Source organism: Delphinus delphis, chromosome 3, assembly GCF_949987515.2.
Source record: "Delphinus delphis chromosome 3, mDelDel1.2, whole genome shotgun sequence".
NCBI lineage: Eukaryota > Metazoa > Chordata > Mammalia > Artiodactyla > Delphinidae > Delphinus > Delphinus delphis.
Window position 1 is genome coordinate 26342017 of NC_082685.1, and position 19190 is coordinate 26361206.

The following is a 19190-nucleotide window of genomic DNA, read 5'->3' on the forward strand; positions in this document are numbered from 1 at the left end:
CTCCCTGCTGCGCGCGCTGCCTCTCCGTATGCTCTGCACACCCCGGCGCCATGAGCAGGCCCTGCTCAAGTGGGGCTGGGGCAGGCCTGACAAGTCCTCCTCCCCAGCAGCTCTCCAAGGCCAAGACAGAGCCTTTCCTGGCTGGGGAGAAACCACCAGGCGACCTTTGGCGATGTGGTCAAGAAAAGCAAGTACACATGGTGATTTTCTTGTGAGCATTTTAATGCAAATAATACGGTGCTTTTAGGCCTTGGACCTTTTTATTTATTTATTTATTTTGGCCACGCCACGCGGCTTGCGGGATCTTAGTTCCCCGACCAGGGGTTGAAGCCGGGCCATGGCAGTGAGAGCCCGGAATCCTGACCACTAGGCCACTAGGGAACTCCCAGGTCTTGGACCCTTTTCAAAAACAAAAACAAAAAACAAACAAACCAAAAAACAGTGTCAGAAGGGCATAGGTCTTCTATGAAGGATTTTTTTGGGGATGAGTAGTGTACAGTAATAAGCCCATGAGAAAGAGAAATTCTCAAGTCAGACTTCTCTAAACAGTTGAGGTTTTATGAAGTTCAGAATTTGCCTTCTTGTGGAAATTCATCCCACTGCTAATGAAACATAGTGTAAGGCTGAGGCTTCCTCCTCCATCAGATACCAGAAGTAACCCTACCTAGAACACACTTTTCCCTGATTTCCTGGGTTCACACACGGAAGACAAACATTTTGAGATAAACTTGGGTGACTTTGCTTTTCTGGGACAAGCCTGTTGTAAAACTCAGCTATCAAGAAAGTTTTCAAGAAATACTAGTCTGAGAAACAAGATTATAACAGGAGCTTGTAGATTTACTTCTTCTTCAACAGTAAGGCCAACCTTTCGTGTCTTATCAGAAATAAAGGGAACAATATTTACTACAAGCCTGAGCCATGAAGACGGAGCAGTGAGACACCAAAGCCATCTGACAGTGGCAATCTCAAATTAATAGCTTAGCTCCAGTCCCTCACAAACTGTAAAGGCTTCCTCCTTGTCCTGGGTTTGGGCCGAGCTGCAATCCCCACAGTAGTAAGAGTTTTTGTGGAAGGATGAAAACCAGCTGATCCTCATCCTCTGAAAATCTGTACTTTAGCACCTGGAACTGTTTTGGGTGGCCCAAGAAGGCAGAGCTGCTTTGAATCTGTATTTTGACTGGACACCCTCAGCTTCTCCTAAAAATTAAATGGAGGCAGGCCTGGGAGCTGGTAGCACCCAGGGCTACATGCTGGGGCCACCTACTCCTTCTGCAGAAATATCTCTGCAGGCAGAAATATCTCTGCAGGCAATTAATCTCTGCAGCTTCATTCTTCTAGACTAAACCACTTCAGATTTATGCCAGTGAAGAGCAAACGTTGTTTGTAAGTCATTTAATTGTGTTACCGTCTCTCAACTTTATCAGTCGCTGCTGAGGCGGAGAGGGCTGTGTGCAGTCCTGTGGGGCGCTCTGGAGGGCTCCCAGGCTCGTTCTAAGTGCCCACAGCTCAGAGCCCCCAGTGCTGCTTTTTCCAGACTCATAACAAACTACTAATTTAACAGGTTCAAATGGTATATTTGTCTCAATCCGGGATCTATGTTGAAGGTTGCATCTCTCACAAATTCACAACCTTGACTGCAGAACCATTAACTAGTACACACTTAGGCGTAAACCTGGTTTATTATATTCTTTGGTTAAATATTGTCTCTACACCCTTTCAGAGCATTATAAGAACAAAGATAAATGATATTTTATAGAAAGACTGAAAACACATCTTTTGCTTTTTCAGTGCAAAGACTGAATTTACATTGTTTGTGCGCTATTATAAATTCTTACAATTAGGCCAGGCTTATAAAAAGGTAGGACTCTTGTTGTTGTTTGTTTGTTTTGAAAAATAGATTCCCCTGGGCTAGCCAACATCACTGTCCTGGGATCCAGACCCACAAGTCTCTTGATAAAAGCTGCTCGGCACACGGTCAGAAGTCGGGTCAGCTCATCATGTCCAGACTGCACGGTTCGGTGCTGCCATCACTGCGCAGGGCCTCTGCCACATCTCTTCTGAAGACCGAGAGGTTCTGGGTGAACCTGTGGAAGGAGTAAGAAAGGGCTGAGGGCAGTGGCAAGGCTGAGGCTGTGTGAAGCTCTGGTGGCGGAGTTCAGGACCCTGGAGACGGCCTAGGTGCTGGCTGAGCTCCTTCCTCCTATTTCACCGACTACTACTGCTCTGCCAGCAGCATGCCCTCCTCCTTCCCCTCCCGGAAGACAAGGGTTACCAGCAAATACACTCTGACCATTTCGAGGGGTGCATTCTGTGGTTATACTATTTAAAAAAGTCAAATTACATTATAGATGGTAAGGAATATAAAGAAAAGAACAAAAGCTTATGTGCCTGGCACTGGTTGAGTTTACATATAAATTCGTTTCATCATCACAAGTCTTCTCCAAAGTAGGCGTCAGTATCCTCATTTGCAGATAAGGAAACCAAACTAAGTGCTTCACAAAGAGGGGGCACTGGGTACGACTACCTGGGCTCGCATCCTGGCCCCATCACTTCTCAGCTGGGTGATCTCTTGTCTTGATGCCCCACATGAGTGGCTAGCTTACGGGATTGCGGGAAGGGAGAGTTTACTGAGTCAAGTGAGATGATGCCTGTAAGCGCGCGACATCCTGCCCGGCACATGGAAAACACGCAGTCCTTGCTAGCTAGTACTCACTAAACGAGGAGCTTGTCTGACACCATTTCACAGAGCCGCTCAGGAGGCAATACTCAAATTCCCAAGCCTCAGGTGAAGCAATTTCCCCCCGAGGCATGTAGGGAAGGGTCCCCTCTTCCTTCACGCAGTCTCTTCTCCTGCTAGCCCTGGAGGCTGCCCCTTTTTGCCTGATAGAGGATCTTGGCTCAGAACAAGCAGTCAAGGGAACACGTCCACAGAGCCCATCCGACTTGGCCTTGTATTACCAGAGCCCAGGTTTTGGCTTGTGGCTATCGGGATGATTAATAATATACATTTCAAATGGTGCAGTGTTTGAATGCTACCGCTTTGATAAAAGGATGAGGCAAGTATTACTATTTTTTTTTTTTCTGAAAACATTTTCTCTCTCCATCATTCATTATGCCTGTCTCTTCCACTAGAAGCTCCGTGAGGGCAAAAACCCGGAACAATTAGTTCCTCAGTGGTATCCCCAGTGCCTGGCACATAGCAGATTCTTGATAAAATTTTATGAACTAAATGAATGAATGAATGAGTGAATTCAGGCATAGGTGGTAAGTTTGGCTTCCTCATCAGGATCTCACTGGCAACTTACCTGTCTCTGTTCTTGCAAAACCAACCACTTTTAAAGGTCAGAAAGAGGAAAGAACTACTTACTGTGCATCATATGTCCTGGGTACCATGTTTACTATATTCTGTCATTTAAAGGTCACAATCAATTATCATCATCTCTGTTTTACTGGTGAGAAAACTGAGGATCAGAGAACTTGACTGCCTTACTCACTGCCACACAGCCTATAAAGGGCAGGGATAAAATTTAAATTGGAGTCTGTCTGACCTCAAAGCCTATGCTTGTTCAAATGCCAGGAGGCCTTTCTTTGTCCTTCATAGCAGATCTAAACTTTCCTTCTTTTAACCTTTTCAATTAGTTACTTTTTCTCTCTCTCTCCTGTTGGATTATAAACTGCTTAAGGGCAAAGGCTGCATTTTATTCATCTCTGCATCCTCTATAGCAGGGGTCCCCAACCCCTGGGCCGCGCGGGCAACTGAAGCTTCATCCGCCGATTCCCATCGCTCATCCCCATTATCCCCATTGCTCGCATTACCGCCTGAACCACGCCCCCCGCCCCGCCCCACCGGAAAAATTGTCTTCCACGAAACTGGTCCCTGGTGCCAAAAAGGTTGGGGACCGCTGCTCTACAGTGCCTAGTGTGATGCTTGGAAGAAAGCAACTACCCAGTCATATTTACTGCATGGAACTAAATTGAGTCTAGGATTACAAGGCGTGATAAAAAAGCCATATCAGTATGTCGTGAGCTGTGTTAAGCGCAATCCCGGAACGTCCACCTACCCCAGAGATGCTAAACTATGGGGCGCTGCTTACCTGTCTCTGTTCTTGACAGACAGGTTCTGCTCCACTCCTTCCATTAGGTTCCTGAAGCACTGGGCAAGGACCTCCTGCTTGGGGAGAGGCTGGCTGTTTATCAGACTTGCCCTCAGTTCACTGAAATACTGTTGGGAGACAGAACAAGTGTCAGAATTCTGGCTCCACACTGGGGCCTGAGAAGAGCTGTAGGGGAGGGCTAGACCACCTCCAAAGTGCTCAGGGCTCCTAACTCTCAAAGGCGCTTTGGTCCAGGTCCCCTCTGAACTTTAAGCCTTTAGAGAAAACCAAAGCAACAGGGACATTCCTGAGTATAAACTGTATTATCCCTTCTCATAAAAATCTCTTCCTATAGCTGCTTTATTGTCATGGAACAATTTAGGCTGATGGAGTTCTCGCCTCCTCTGTGGGGGACCAAGCACATAAAGGTCTTCCTGAGTCTTCATCAACAATAATCACAGAAAGGCTGAAAGAGGAAGGACCTCTTAGGCTGAGGGGAAGAAATGAACTAAAAATGCCCAAGGAGCACTTTGGGCGACCAAGTCCAGGGTCCCTCCTCAGGCCTCTTGGTCTTCGGTGGCTTCAGTGAACTACCCCTCAAACGACCCCAGGCTTTGTTCCAAGTCCTTGTCCTCCTGAGTTAGGATGGGTCTGTTCTGCTGAGGTGGGGTACTACAGGGACTTGCTTAGTCCTGGGAGAGCTTCCTGGCACTAAGAAGAACACCTGTCACACCTGGTCACAAAGAACTGCACAGCCCTTTCTTCTCTGCTGATGTCTGTCGGCTTTTATACACACAAACTCTTATGCTAAAAGCAGCTCCTAATCATTGGAAACAGCCTAATTTCAGCACAAAGACAACATTTTGCCAGTCGTGTTTATCCTTCCAAGCCCAAACAGCATGATATTTAATTTCCATCATACATTAAAACAGCTCACATCAAAAACACACATAATTAATATGTAGTCAGACTAATACTTAAATACTATATATCAGAGGCATTACACTTAAACCACAATGTCTTCCCGAACAAGACTGGGAATGCACAAAACTACTTATTTTTCCCTTTTATAATGATGCAGTGACTCACACCAAATAGAAAATTATTAGTTTTTCATCCCAAACCATGAAATATTACCTCCATCAGTAAAGTATAATATTGTGATGTCATAAGCTTTTTCTAAACACTGAATTTGCCCTTATTCCCTCTCAATCATTTTAAAAGAACTGCTCTCTTTTATAGAGCTTGGATTTAAATCACAATAACACTGAGGGAAGATGAATGACAGTGCTATTGAATGTGGCTAAAATTGGATACTTCAGCACAGGTGAATGATGAGACAGCTCTTCTCTTTTTGATATATTTTCTTCTTCTATTAGTTTCCTTCCAAGGCTGGGATTTCAGTTTGAATTTTAATGTATGCGGCTGCCTCTAAACTCACTGTCTTTTTCCCCAGTACTCTCTTATTGTATAGACAATTCATTCTCCCGAGCAGTAATGTACTGTTCCTACTGACTGCTGGGGAGACAGGGGTGGGTTCAAGGGGAAGCTGGAGAACTTGGGAGGCAGCCCAGAGTGCTGCGTGCACTTAAGGACTGGAGACTTGTGCTCCGGATGAAGGGTGCTGCCTCTGTGTTTGGCCCTGAGGGGCTACTGCTACCACTGAGGGCAGTGGGGATCCAACAAAGGAAGGGAGGCCTAGGAAGGGGCAAGAGGCGTGGTTGCCCACAGTCTGCCGGAACAGGGAGGGGAGTGAGGGTGTGCTGGAAGCAATGCTGAGCAAACCACCTGTCCAGTGCAGGGCTCCGGATGCCAGAAAAGCTAGTGTGAGGCCTCTACTTAACTGAAGGAGATCTGAGGCCTCTGGGGAAGGGCCTTCTGGGGGAATATGGCCTTGTCCCGCGTGCTCAAGGTCCCAGCTCAAGCTCGGTTGGTTTCCCTGTCTTTGTCACAGCTTGGCCTGGTGTACAGTGCTCCCTCTTCCCAGTGGTCGCCTCCTGCGGACCTTCCTGCAACCGCACTCACCTTCTCGTTGAGCAGGATGAGCCCCAGGAGAGGCCTGGATACCGACCACTGGTTCCGACAGTCTTCGAAGACAATGGTATTCATGAGGACAGACATCATCTAGAAGACAGAGTCACATGAAGACACTGATGCGCTGGCTCAGAGTCCCCCCCCAGTCCCAGGCCTTCTATGTGCTCACCTTCTATCCCCACATCTTGCCACCAGACATGAAGGTGCTTCCTGGACAAACAAACAGCTTTGACTCTGGAAGCCTATGATGCTGCTGTAGGAACTCCTGGCAAAGACTCTCAGCTCCCTGAGGAAGAGTTCCCACCACTGAAACCTTTGGTGAGAACCTTCTGGGTGGGCAGAAGTCAGGGGCCACAGAGCCAAGAGGATCAGTCCCTGCCTCTCAACCCTGATGTGTTTTCCTCTATACTAGGTCACCAGGCAAAAGCCCAGCTCACCTTTCTTTCTGCCTCTCATTTCACCAAAGACGCCAAGCTGTGGAGGGGTAATCTCTCTCCATGACTCCTCTCAGACAAGAGGGAGAAATGGGGCACATGCCCGGTAATGCTGGAAGTCACGTTTCCTGCTGGCTCAGGCTGTTAAAAGTCTTCTCATTCACTCCTCATACACTAATTCACTCATTTACTCACTTCACTCCTACATTTCACACTCATTCGTTTTCTTAAGTTCCAATTCTTCAAGACACCTGGGAGGCGGTAAGAGAACACAGGCATCTACCACAACCTCCATCCTTGAGGAGCTAAAAACTCCCTGGGGCAGACTACTCAGCACAGAGATAACAGGCACTAGGCTGGGCTAAGTTGCTGTGGGCATGCAGTGGAAAGAGGGATGCTTCTGGGTCCCTGAGAATCAGGGAAGGCTCCACAGAGAAGGTCATGTTTATGGAGTTCACCATAAATGTGTTCTAAGCAGAGACGGTGGCAAAAAAAGGAGTCTGGGAAAGAACACAGTGGGTTCTACAGTGGTGAGGAATGCAGTGTGGCAGGAGAGAGGCAGGCCAGAAGCAAGACCCCAGTGTAGGCTGGAAGACCGCGATGAAGAATCTGGCAGTGGGAGCCAATGATGGGTTTGCAGCAAAGGAGAGACATGCTCAGATTTGTACTTAAGAAATCTCTCTCTGGGGACATTTGGAACGTGTACTGTGCAGGTGACAGTCGAGGAGGGAGGCCGGAGATGAGGCTGCTGCAACAGTCCAGGCAAAGAGCAGTGAAGCCAGTTGTGGCCATCCATATGGAGCTGACGCTACAGTTTCTGCTTCTTGCACTCTTTACCTCCCATCTCTAGCCCTTCCTGTTTTCACCACTTCAGAGCTCCTTTCCTCAAAGGAGGGCAGGGGAAGATGGCAATTATGTGGCAAAGTCTACTACACACACCACCCTGACTAGGCTCTGGTGACATCTGGCTTTGTCCTCTAGCATCTTTGCAATCCAATTTACCCTGTTCTCAGGCAAGTCACTGAACCTTTCTCTCTGTGTCTCAGTTTCATTAGCTATAAAGAGGGAGATGATAACCCAGTACAAGGAAGCTCAGAGAATCAAATGAGACGGTGGATATAAAAACTGCTCCAAAAAGTGTTATAAACATTTAAGGTATATAAGAGCAACAGTAATGCGCTTAAACATCTGCCGTTTCACACATCATCATCATCCTAACAGTTAGGCTGGTTGCAAATGAAATCTGCCAACACACATTTACTGCATGTCCAGTGTCTCTGGGGAGAAACTAGGTCTTAAGCCTGGCATGTTGAACATCATTTGCAGATCACATGTTTCCATGTACAATTTAACAAGCCACCCAAAGTCACAGAGCCACAAATTAAATTAGTCTGACAAGCAAAACTAACAGATCCACGGAGACAGCCTAAAATATTATGGGTTTCACAATCTGAAGGCAGAATGGATATTTTAATGGAAAAGATTAAAGTCAGAGGCACCAAAGTCCTCCACTAACTGACAAAGCATGCTGAAGTGATGTGCCAATTACTTTATACGGTTCTCTCGTGGATTCATTTGTCTGAATGCATGTATTTATGTCTGTAATAAGTAAGGGGATGTTTGAATAAAATACTTTTCTAAAAATAAAGTTGGCTAAAATGGATGATTTTTTTTTTTCTCTTTTACTCTTCCGGAAAAATGGAAATTAGTGAGCAAATCCGTTCAAAGGGTATTGACGTGTCAACTCATTTCCAGAGTTCTTGTTTCTAACACTCCTAGAGGATATGGGGAAACAGTTCAATCAGTATGGCAAGTCCCTTTGGAGAAAGTCCCCCCCCATATGGAAGAATACTGGGTGAAAGGCCTGAGTACAGAATCCTGTTGCAGGTAATGTGAAATCTCTGGCGGTTATCGATGCGAACAAGTCAAAACTGAAAGGAGAGCGCCCTTGGCAACTCTGCAGTGGCCCGCCCCAGCCTGCACTGAGTCACAAAGCACCATCAGCGTTCAGTATAAGGAACTCCTCCAACCTCTGCTCACTTCCTGCACTGTTACAGGCATGGCTGGAATGGCCGTTTCAGATTTGCCCAACCCAGGCTACAGTTTCCAGAGCCTATGTCCAAAAAAACACACACATTACCCACTGTATTATCCTAAGCAGTTATTCTGCCCAACCAGGGAATGGACCACTTGGGAAGGGGAGTCATGAGGCTTAGTCCGCTTAGGAAAACCAGACACCACACTGTCTCAGGTGGTGCTTCCTTGTTCTCCTTCCTCCTTCCCAAAGGGCTTTGGCATGAGTTTGTAGAAAATTTCTCTCAGTGAAGCAAAACCAACATGGTTTGACAAGAACAGACTTTGGAGCCAGTCAGAACTAAGGCCAAATCTGGCCCTGCCACTTACGTAACCTGGGACGCTGGGCAAGTTGTTTCACTTCTCTGAGCCTTTATTTCTTTACATATAAAATGAAGGATTATGGCAACTATTTTGAAGGGCTGCTGTGAGGACTGACTTCTTCCCCAGGCACTCAAATCCTTACTAGCGTTCCTTTACTCCAACTATGGTTACCCTGCCTGATCTGGCCCAGTGGAATCTCATGGCTCCAGGAAGCACCCCATTTCATGTCTTGCTTATGGACAGATAAACGAGATTATATTCTCACTATCAGTTACCCTCACTGGGAGTTGCAATACGCAAACAAACAAACAAGCAAAAAAACCCTAAAATAGAAAACAGTCCAAAAATCAGTCCTATGTGGTCTGGCACATGTATTAGTATGGATTTTGAATGACAGTGTTTCTGTTGTTCTGAAATCTTGTAATCTTCTAAATAAAACATGAAGCTATGCTACAAATATCTGATCTGGAAAAATAAGACAAAGCAATGCTGTGCTACACGGATCTCTGTTCACTCCTCAGCTCCGCTCCTGTTTCTACCCTAAAATGGCATGTAAAGCACAAGCACAAAGCACAGTGGACCTTCCCACTCCAATGTGCTGGGTCACTCTTCCCCTACAGCAAGGTGGTAACTACATGCTCTCACTTCAGGTGCTTCCTGTTCTATCTTCTACCTGTGCAGAATAAGCAAAGATGTGGTTGGTGGCTGGGTGCTTTACTGCTACACGGTGAGTATGTACTCTTTCTAAGGAGGCTGGAGGCTCAATGGGTCTAGAAGCTGAGTGGAGAAGGATGGCTGGAGAGGTGTGGCTTGAGTGCGTACAGGGTGGTGACTGCAATGGGGTGGGGTCGGGAGACTGGTCTGCAAACTTCTGCGGGGCTGGGACCATGGGGGACTTTTCTCTGTATCCCTAGTGCTTAGTATGGCATCTGGCACCTATCAGAGGCTCAGGAAATAGCTACTGGATGACAGAATGAATACATAAATGAATAAATGAATGAATGGGAAAGGATGAGTGAAATATCAACTAAAGCATAACGAGCTAAAGAGCCGAAAGGGGACTGTACAGAAAACAGAGGAGTTCTGGCCTCAGTCTACGGCTAAAACCTGAAATGGGTAAATATGTAAATTAATACATTGTTCATTTCCAAGGATCCTGCTTTTGTGTGCAGAGCCTGAGAACTCTTCTAAGCCACTGTTGCCTCTCTAGCCAGCAGCTGCCGGGAAGAGCTCTCTAGGTCCTTTCAGGTCACCAAGGCCAAAGGCTGAGGCACCATCTTTTCTAATGACAAGCACTTCCACCTAAGCATAAGCTGTGCCTGATGAGTTTTCTCACTGCCCAGCAGGGAATGACACGTTTACGGAGAGCCCTTGGGTGCTCAGCACTCTGTTAGGCACACACTGTCTGGAACTCTCAGCTAACCCTGAGGTAGGTATTATCCCCATTTCATAGACTAAGGATCTGAAGTGCTGAGCAAGTCAGTCACTTGCTCAAGGCATCACAGCCACCAGCTACCACGAGGTGAAGTGGAACCAGGACATGTGCACAGGCCCGCCTGAGTCCGGAGGCTGCTGCCTGAGGGTGAGGACCAGGACTGCCGCAGTGGTGGTTGCGGCACAGTGTGTCTGGCCCTCACTGTAGACTGCTAGCGGATTCATGGTGTGAAAGGAAAGGCTCGCTTCTGGGCGTGGCTCACTCTTCCACCTGCAGTGAGCCTCCCAGCTATGCTGCCCATGTGTATCTCCTCTGTTTGGCCACTCTGCCACCTGATCAAGAGCCGGGCAGCTCCTGAAATCCCTGTGATTGGAATCCAGGGCAGAGGTTCCTGGTGAGTTTGCAGCAGACCTTCTTGCCTCCCACCTACAGCTTTTATAAATTTGGTTAACATATTTTCAGCCTCCCAAGGTGAACAGCAGTAGACATAATTAATAGATTGTCTCTGGAACACGGTCCACTGAACCACTGGTTTCCCTCCCACCAAAAGTATACGGCAATTTAAATTAACATCATAGAAAACATTAGTAAATTAAGCTAATTTTCTTCGAGTTACAATACTCCCAATAAAGTGAGCACTTTTCATTGTTCATGTTCTTCGAACATATTGATTAATAAAACTAAAAAATATTCCACAAAGTCTAAGAAATAGGTGAAAAAAAATTCAAACTCCTCCCTTCTGCTCCCCCTCTGATTCAGAAAGACAAAACTGAATCTGAAGTGATGATATGAACTCTGATCTATGGGGATCAAATCCTTAACATATTTAGGGAACTTCAGCTCTTCTCTCTCTATCCTGGCCTCTTTGCTCAGGGCTGAATGACCTTTTAGTTACACTGCAACTTTGCTCCCTGTTGACCAGGGAAATGGAAAATGGGAATGGGGCAAGAGTAATCTGTCTTCTCCAAAAGGTGGTGCAAGGAGGGGCTGAGAAGGAGGCTTTGGTTTATATAAAAGAAGGATGGACCAAAGAAGAGATGAGAGACCAAAGACAAAGCGTCCCTGTACCTAGATCCAGACAGAGGTGGGGAGAGGAGGACAAAGCAAGGATGATCAGGGCTGTGCCCAAGAGGGTGTGTCTGCGGAATGGGGTGCCTTAATCTGCTTGGGCCCTCAATGAGAAGAGGGGGTAGGATACACAATTATATGTACTGCTGACCAAGCTAGATTGCCTTTGATTTTGATGCAGTGAGTTGCTGATGTTTTGAGAACAACCGATAAATGCACCAAACACTTGAGAGATGCTTCTGAGTCTCAAGAAGCCTCTGGCACCTGTAACTGGCTTTTCAGAAGGCCAGTTAGGAGAGGAGGAGGAAGGCTGGCCCTAGCAACAGCAATAAAAACAACAAAACAAAAACGATAGTGTAGTAGAGCCTGAAAAAGCAGAGAGACCTTCTACCCATCTCCACGGCAATTTCTCCAGAGCCCCATGCCCTGGTTGAAGATCTATGACCTGGAAGAACCTGAATGCTGCCAAAGGAGGAAAAGCTTCCAGATTTTCAGTGCTTGTGGAGGTTAGCGAGTTGCTGTCATTACCAAGCGCTGTTCTTAGGCCACGTGCATAGCAAATATTGAAATGTGATCCTCCTCAAATTAGATACTGGTCATCTTTGGGGAAAAGGAATCAACTGTTTCTTTGTCTGCTGTCTAGCAATGTGGTATTAGTGGAATGTTATGAAAAATGAAAGTAATGGACAAATAAGCAAGTACTTTTCTGCCTGGACTAAGCCCCACCACCTAAGTTATATTAAATCTTTTAATATCTGTACATATTAAGCACATTCCTAAGTTCTCATAGTGTCTTTGCAGTCTCATAACAGAAGCAACTATTTAGCACTTTAAATCAAAAAAAAAATCAAATGAAATGCATGAGGTGAGCCTCTTTTTAGAAGAAACAAGATTGCAATCAATTACAGGTGACCCATTCGCCTCTGAAAAATCATTTGGGAGTCCTGCCTCTTGGCCTTTGTACAATGCTAAGTTTGCTTTAAAAAAAAAAAAAAAAGGCAAAAAACTTCTTACCAATAAAGGTACTGCAGGACTGGTTAACTCAGCTGGCTTTGGCCATATATTAGCATTGCACGGTTCCACATCTAAACTAAGAGTACCCTCCTCTTCCACCCACTCCTTACAAAAAGTTAAGGGAGAAAAAGTTTTCCTCCAAGTGATAAATTGCCTAGAATATCTAAAAACCCTTCCAATCCACTGTAAAATCTAAGGAAATACACAACCTAGTGTTGCTGCTGTTTCAATTTTCTCCATTACCAACATTACCCCTAGTTCTCAAAACATTCATTTTAATCATAGTTTATTGGGGAAAGAATTACCTGCCAGTCTCATAGCTTATAATAAAGAAGATAAAGTTGGAATGAAACTTCAGAATTAATTAATTGAGAGTACTGCATGTGATGTGTCTTTTCTGAATGTTACAGTGCACATCACAATGAAAACAGTTTTATTTTCCATGGTTGAAATAAATTACAATAAATAATTCATTTCAATGGCAGAGATGTACTGGAAAGCAGCAGCAACAAAATTGACTGCACTACACTGTGAGTCTCATTCTTGAATCTTCATTATCCACTTGAAACTTTTTACGAGTAGTAACTCATATTTCAAGTGGCTGCAGATCTCATAAAGCGGCTCGCTGCATTAAAAGAAAACCAGAAAACCTGGGGTACTGGGAGGCTGAAGGATTTGCCACTCAGCACTGTTTGGGAAACCCTTTCTCACTCTTCTCTGGCCAACATCAAACGGAACAGTATTCGATTTGATGTAAAAATTAAGCATCCCTTGTCAAAAACATTATCTAAGTTTCCTCTAGGCAGGAATGTTGGGAAAACTTGTATGTAAAGGAATGGCTTTCAAGGCCAAAGCCATTTTCCTCTCATTTTTTTCAAGTGACACTGTAATTTCTAGTTCATGGTATACTGCCCAAATGACTGCCATACAATCAGGTTCTAGAACCTCAAATGTCCTACACTAGCCTCTGGGGGCCCCAAGTTAGAAAATGTGTGTAAGCTCAAGAGAGACTAACAAAGGCATATGCGCTACGTTTTCTGTCTAAAAAAATCAGCCTATCCACAGGACAGCTAATATTTAATGTGAATCTTAAAAGACACATATAGCATCACTGGGAAAGGATACATTAGGAAGAGACAATAAAATGAGAAAAGGCACAGGGGACAGGGCTTGGCATATATGAGGAATAATCAGCCTCTGTATAGGAGGCTTTTAAGAGAGACCTTCTTTTGAGTGGAAAGGAGTAGAGCTGAGGGTGAGGAGAAGACTGGGCTGAGTCCAGGCTATAAAAGGTCTTTCATGTCAGGCTGAATGCAGAAATGAGTTCGGGCCAGTACACAAAGGGTAGCCTTCAAAGGACTTCTGAATAATGATGAGATCGGTGATTTAGAACAAAACTTATGGGAAACTGCAGAATGGCAATGACGGGTAGGTACTGGAGGCAAGGCAACATGTTTAGGTACTACTGCACGAGTCCAGAGGAGAAATGACGAGGGCCTCCGCAAGTCTGTGGTAGCAGAGACAGAGAGAAATGGTCAGAATCCTTGACTGCGTATCCCATTTTCTTCCCAGTTAAAGAAATCTTTTGAAGAACAACAACCTGATACTGAAGCTACAGGTAAATTCAGAGCTTTAAGAACATGGCCTCAACTTCAAGACTGCCAATGAGAGAAGGGGCTGGATGCTAGGCGGCCCCAGCAGCGCTGCACGTGGTGGAGGGCGGCTGCTGTCTAGCAGGCCCACAGTCCCAGTGAGCTCGGGGGATAAGGAGCAGTGAAATGAACCCCACCCAGTGTACATATACATGCATGACAGAGGCGACTACAAGCACATGTTTATATTAAATATTCAGTGATAAAGTAAACTCTTAACTGAGGCCATTCAAAATCAAGGAAGGGAGTGGGAAACAGCATGCTACTTTATTGAACAGTCATCACAACATTTTGCAATGAATATCATATTTCACAACAGAACAACATAAGGCATAATGGCATGGGGGCATCTCACGCGGTCCTCAGAGCAGAGTGCAATGAATATTGTATTTCATAATAAACATATTATCCTTACAGTAGGAGGTTCAAAGTTTCATTGCCTATCATCTGTCACTATATTCTCCCTGACTTCCCGAAGGGATTTGGTTAGACGGACCTAAAAATCTTCATAACCAACAGAGGAGGATTATTTTACTTATCATGTTCGAATGATTTTGTGTGAGGAGAAAAAAATATTTTTTGGAAAATTCACTCGGCCCTCAGAAGCACTTTCCATTAAAGAGCAGTCTCGAGTTTAACCACAGAGGATGGCATGCTGCCTTTCAGATTTGAGCGTTTTTATTTATAGCTATCTAAATGGCATAGAGAGTGCTGGCCAAGCGGTTGGGGAGATGATTCAAAGATGTTACTGAGATTTGGAAGCTCTTTCACCCTGATATTTACATAGGGAGCCTAAGGAATGATAGTGACTGAAAGTGCTGGGAATAGAACCTCGTTCCTTGACTTATTCAGACTTTACTGCCACCTACTTTGTGCCAGGCTCTGTGTTAGACCCTGAGGACATACCAATGAATGAGGCACAGTCCCAGCCCTCCAAGAACTCAGGTAGGGGAGGCAGTACACTGTTTACATGACCACACACTCTAGCAAGCGCCACAAACAGAAGCCTGCACGGGAGGCTCTGAGAGACCACAGGAGGCTGACTAACGCTGTCGAGGGGCGGGGGGCAGGCAGGGAAGGCTTCACAGGTGACACCCGGATCTGTTGTAGAGAACAAGCAAAGTCTGACAGGGAGTAAGGCAGGAAAAGGAGCAAGCAGGTGCCAAGGTTTGGAGAAGTGTCTGGGGAATGACGGGCAGCTCTGTGGGACCTGAGAGGGTGCGCGGGCAGTGGTGGTGGCGGAGGAGGCTGATTAGGTAGGCAGAGGCCCCGTCTTGTGAAGGGCCTACTACTGCGTGCTAGAGAATGTGGGCTTTACCTTGGAGGAAATGGGGTACCATTTTAGGTGGATGACTTCTTTTGGGCAGTGGCGTGGGAGGGCGAACGATTGGCATAACCATTCTCCACAGGGTCTGACCCTTTAGGAGGCTGAGCCGTCTGAGTTCTCCCAAGAAGATGCAGCCTTTTTCCTGTTTCTAGGATTCGGAGGCCGCAGACACAGGTTACTTGCTTGGCTCCTGTGCCTCAGTCAGGACATATCTCGGGCCCCGTCCTGCTGGCTCTGTTGCCAGTACCCTGAGAAATGGCACTGCCATTACTTCCCTTGGCGCACAGCGCGTAACTTAATAGTGTCCTCTGTCAGGAATGGTTCTCTTTGTCAGGAAGCTTTTTATTGATGCTCAACCTTCATTTTCCCTTTCTTAATATTATCCCATTACGCCAATACTCCACTGTGCCATGCTAAGTAATTCCCTTTCCTCCTTGGCGTTTACATCTTCCACGTATTTATAGACTTATCAAACGCCCCATTTAGTTGTCACTTAGGCAGGCTATACATATTTAGCTTCTTTAATCTGGCCCCATAAGCCAGCCCTTCCATTCTCCTAAATCACTTGAGTTACTTTTCTCCAGGTTTCTGTCAGTTTGTTTCCAGCCTCTCAGTAATGCAAGGGGCTCAGGAGAAAGATGGGGTTGGGGAGGGAGGGCTTGCTCCTTCTGTGGGATAAGAAGAGGCCATCGTGTGCTGAGGGTGGAACTTCTCCCTTCAAGTACAGATTCCAAAACAGGCCAGGCCCCTAGAGAAGCTCTAAAGCCCTCTTGTTATCTACTTGTTTCACCTGCACACATTTCAAGTCAATAATATTCTATTATCAACTCTTACGTGCTAGGGGCACACACGCAACACATCCGTGATGAGTGCCTGCGATGTGTCAGGTACTGTGCTAGGGACTTCTCCTTCCTTCCTTTCTCCCTCCCTCTTCATTTCTTAGACTTATTCTTTGCTCAAAGAATTACTGAACTCCTACTATGTGTCAGGCACTGTGGTACAGAATTGAATAAAATGTGGTCCCTGTGGCCTAAAAGAGCCCATGCAGCCTAAGTATTTACTAATCTCTTATTGCGCACCCATCAAGTTGTTTCCTTCCAATCTTAAGGGTCTCAGAGAAATCATCCCTAAATGCACTTAACTCTAATTGACGCTTTTAGTTCCCTGAGTGGAACTTCTTTGTCTCATCTAAAACGAGACGCCACATTAAGTATGGGGATTAACACAGAGCTCTTGCTTAGTGTTTTCTTTCTGGTGGGTCTCTTTGGGGCCTAAGAGATTTCTCTTCAGGCCTTGAGCTTCCCATCGCTCCTTCTTAGCATTCTATGTTCACATGACCTCAACTAAACATGCACTTGAATGTTTTTCTTTTCCATGATACCAATGTTCCAAGTTATGGGGTAACCGGCTGAGGGAGTGATGGAATGGGAGACATCTAGGTCTTGGTTAGTCTTGGGGAGTCTGGGCATGAGACCACAGGAGGGAGCAGTTCAGCCACCTGATCCCAGGCGCCAGTTCAAGTAATGTAAAGAACTCCCCCTGTTGAAGGGCTGCTAACCTCAAAGAGGTGAGGTAAGTATTCCAAGGACACAGGAAGTAGCATAACTGGTATGTCAAAACCAGGTATGTTGACTGTAAAATCTGTCAGCTCTGATTGTTGTAAGTAGAAAGTCCTCCACAAATAGAGAATTTGCAATTAAACAACTATGAAAGGAGGATAGAATTTCATCAGTCTGAAAGCACTTACGTCTGTATTTTCCTAAGCATGACAAGGGATACAGAATTAGCACGCAAGAGTTCTTCTGGGTTGCAAAGCATACAAAGCAGCATCAACTCATGAAAGGTCAGAGGATGAGGGAACCTTTACCTTGTTCCTCAAGTAGTGATTAGACTGCAACCAAATAAGAAGTCTTCCTCAACACACTATATGAGCTCACAGCTGCACGAATGGCTACTGCTAGTTAAAATTTCCAAGGGTCAAGACAAATGAATATGAAGGTGGAAGTCACATCTCCAGACCTTAATATACTTTGGGAAAATTTCACATAATTTACCCTTCAAGTACTACGTGAAAAATCAGTAATAACTGCGAAATGAATAAATCATGCCATCATGAAACCAACCCTCACTTTATCCTGTGCCATTCTTTCAAGAAACTCAAAGAGCTTCTTATACCATCCACAGTGCCACTAAGAGAAATGAAGGCAGGGGAACCCTGTCATTTATCTTGCTGTCTCCCTTGAACAGGGATGAACGGAGAAGAAGAAATGCCAGGAAGGAAGGGCAGGGTAAGGCCCTGGGGAGCCTTGGTATGTTAAAATCTAGAGACAAGAAAACTGTAAAATCTAGGGACAAGGAAGCCTTCGTTATATTCTAGGCACTGCTACTTAGTGGCTCTGTGTCTCTGGGCAAGTTATTTCACCCCTCTGAACCTCTGCGTACTTTACCCATACAGGTACTGTGGGATTAAACGTGTTGATGTACCCATACTCTCAAGTTAAAAAAATATTCACATTGGCCCTGTCTACCCATCAGGGTTGTTGTGAGAGTCAGAAGAGACAGAAGGTATGAAGACATTATACAAATGGAAAGAGTTATGGCGTTTACTTTCATTCTTGCCATTGCAAGGTAATGCCTGGAGTATGCAGGAAGAATAAGTGAGAAAAAGTCAGTTTGGGCCCCAGAATAAAATCACACCATGCCCCATCCAGTCCAGTGAGTGAGTGTGATATTAAGAATGCTTGTCACAGAAGGAACTCTAAGAAAGGCAGAACACATGGATGGGACCAGGTAGACATAAGTAATCCGGCTGAAGTCACGGCAAAAGCAAATCATCTTGTGAAATGAAGTCTTGGGCCTGGGATTTCCTGGACAGGATACTTTTCTCACATTTATACTTATGAACAGCAGGGATATGGACAAGGACAGGGACATCGAAAAGTGGTAGCTGCATATTGTTTTTCAAAGTGAAGGCTACTTTTACACATTGATTGAATACCTTCTCTGGGCTAGGTGAGTCTATACTCATTGGCTCACTGGGTCCTCACAGCTTCCCTGAGTCAAGAATCCTTTGGCTAGGAGGACGGCAACTATCGCAGGCAAAACTTAGGCCTAAAAGGGGTGGCTTCAGGACCCCTACACTAGGCAGCACGGTCAGGCCTCTCAAGGGCTTAGAACCAGCGGCAAGAACGCTGGTGGGATCCTTCTCAGTCTCCCTCTGTGGGCCTGCCTGGTCTCTCGAGATCCTTTTAGCACGTCTGCTGCTCTTTTCTCTCGCTGCAGACTGGCTACTTCTCTGAGCATGTGGCAGGGAATGGCTGCCCCATGGCTCTTGATTTTTCAAGTCTTCAATTCAGATGAGGCTGACCAGTATCTTTTAAATGCTCGTTTCTAAATCTAGGGAAGAAAAGCCAGCTTAGGTCAAGCGTTTCCTCTTGTCCAATCAGTTCTCAAAGAAAGGGGCCCCTGGCTCAGTCGAGGATTTATGAGTGAATGAATGGCATGTGTCTCCCCTTGCTTAGCCTCCATCTAGCCCATTTAAAAGTTGCACTGTATTTTGGTGAAGAGCATGGGTTCTGCTACTTACTAGCTGTACGGTATTGGGTGAGTTACTATCTTACTAGAGCTGCAATTACAGTATTTTGATCATAAAATGGAGATAAAAATATCTGCCCCACAGAGTACTGAGACTTAAACAGAAATATATATATATATGTACACACACACACACACACA

The 19190-nt window shown here is 45.5% G+C and overlaps 1 protein-coding gene across 3 annotated transcripts in view; it reads right to left on the reverse strand.

Moving 5' to 3' along the window:
• Positions 1-216: 216 nt before the first annotated feature.
• The window catches only part of RANBP17 (RAN binding protein 17), a 315725-nt gene continuing 296751 nt past the window's right edge, over positions 217-19190 (reverse strand). For all 3 annotated transcript variants that reach the window (XM_060008404.1, XM_060008406.1, XM_060008403.1), the window contains 3 exons: positions 6120-6218; positions 4095-4222; positions 217-2084 (listed from right to left, as the gene is read on the reverse strand). In XM_060008404.1, coding sequence (XP_059864387.1) covers positions 1988-2084; positions 4095-4222; positions 6120-6218 — 324 coding nt within the window. In that variant the 3' untranslated portion in view covers positions 217-1987. The remainder of the gene's footprint in view (positions 2085-4094; positions 4223-6119; positions 6219-19190) is intronic.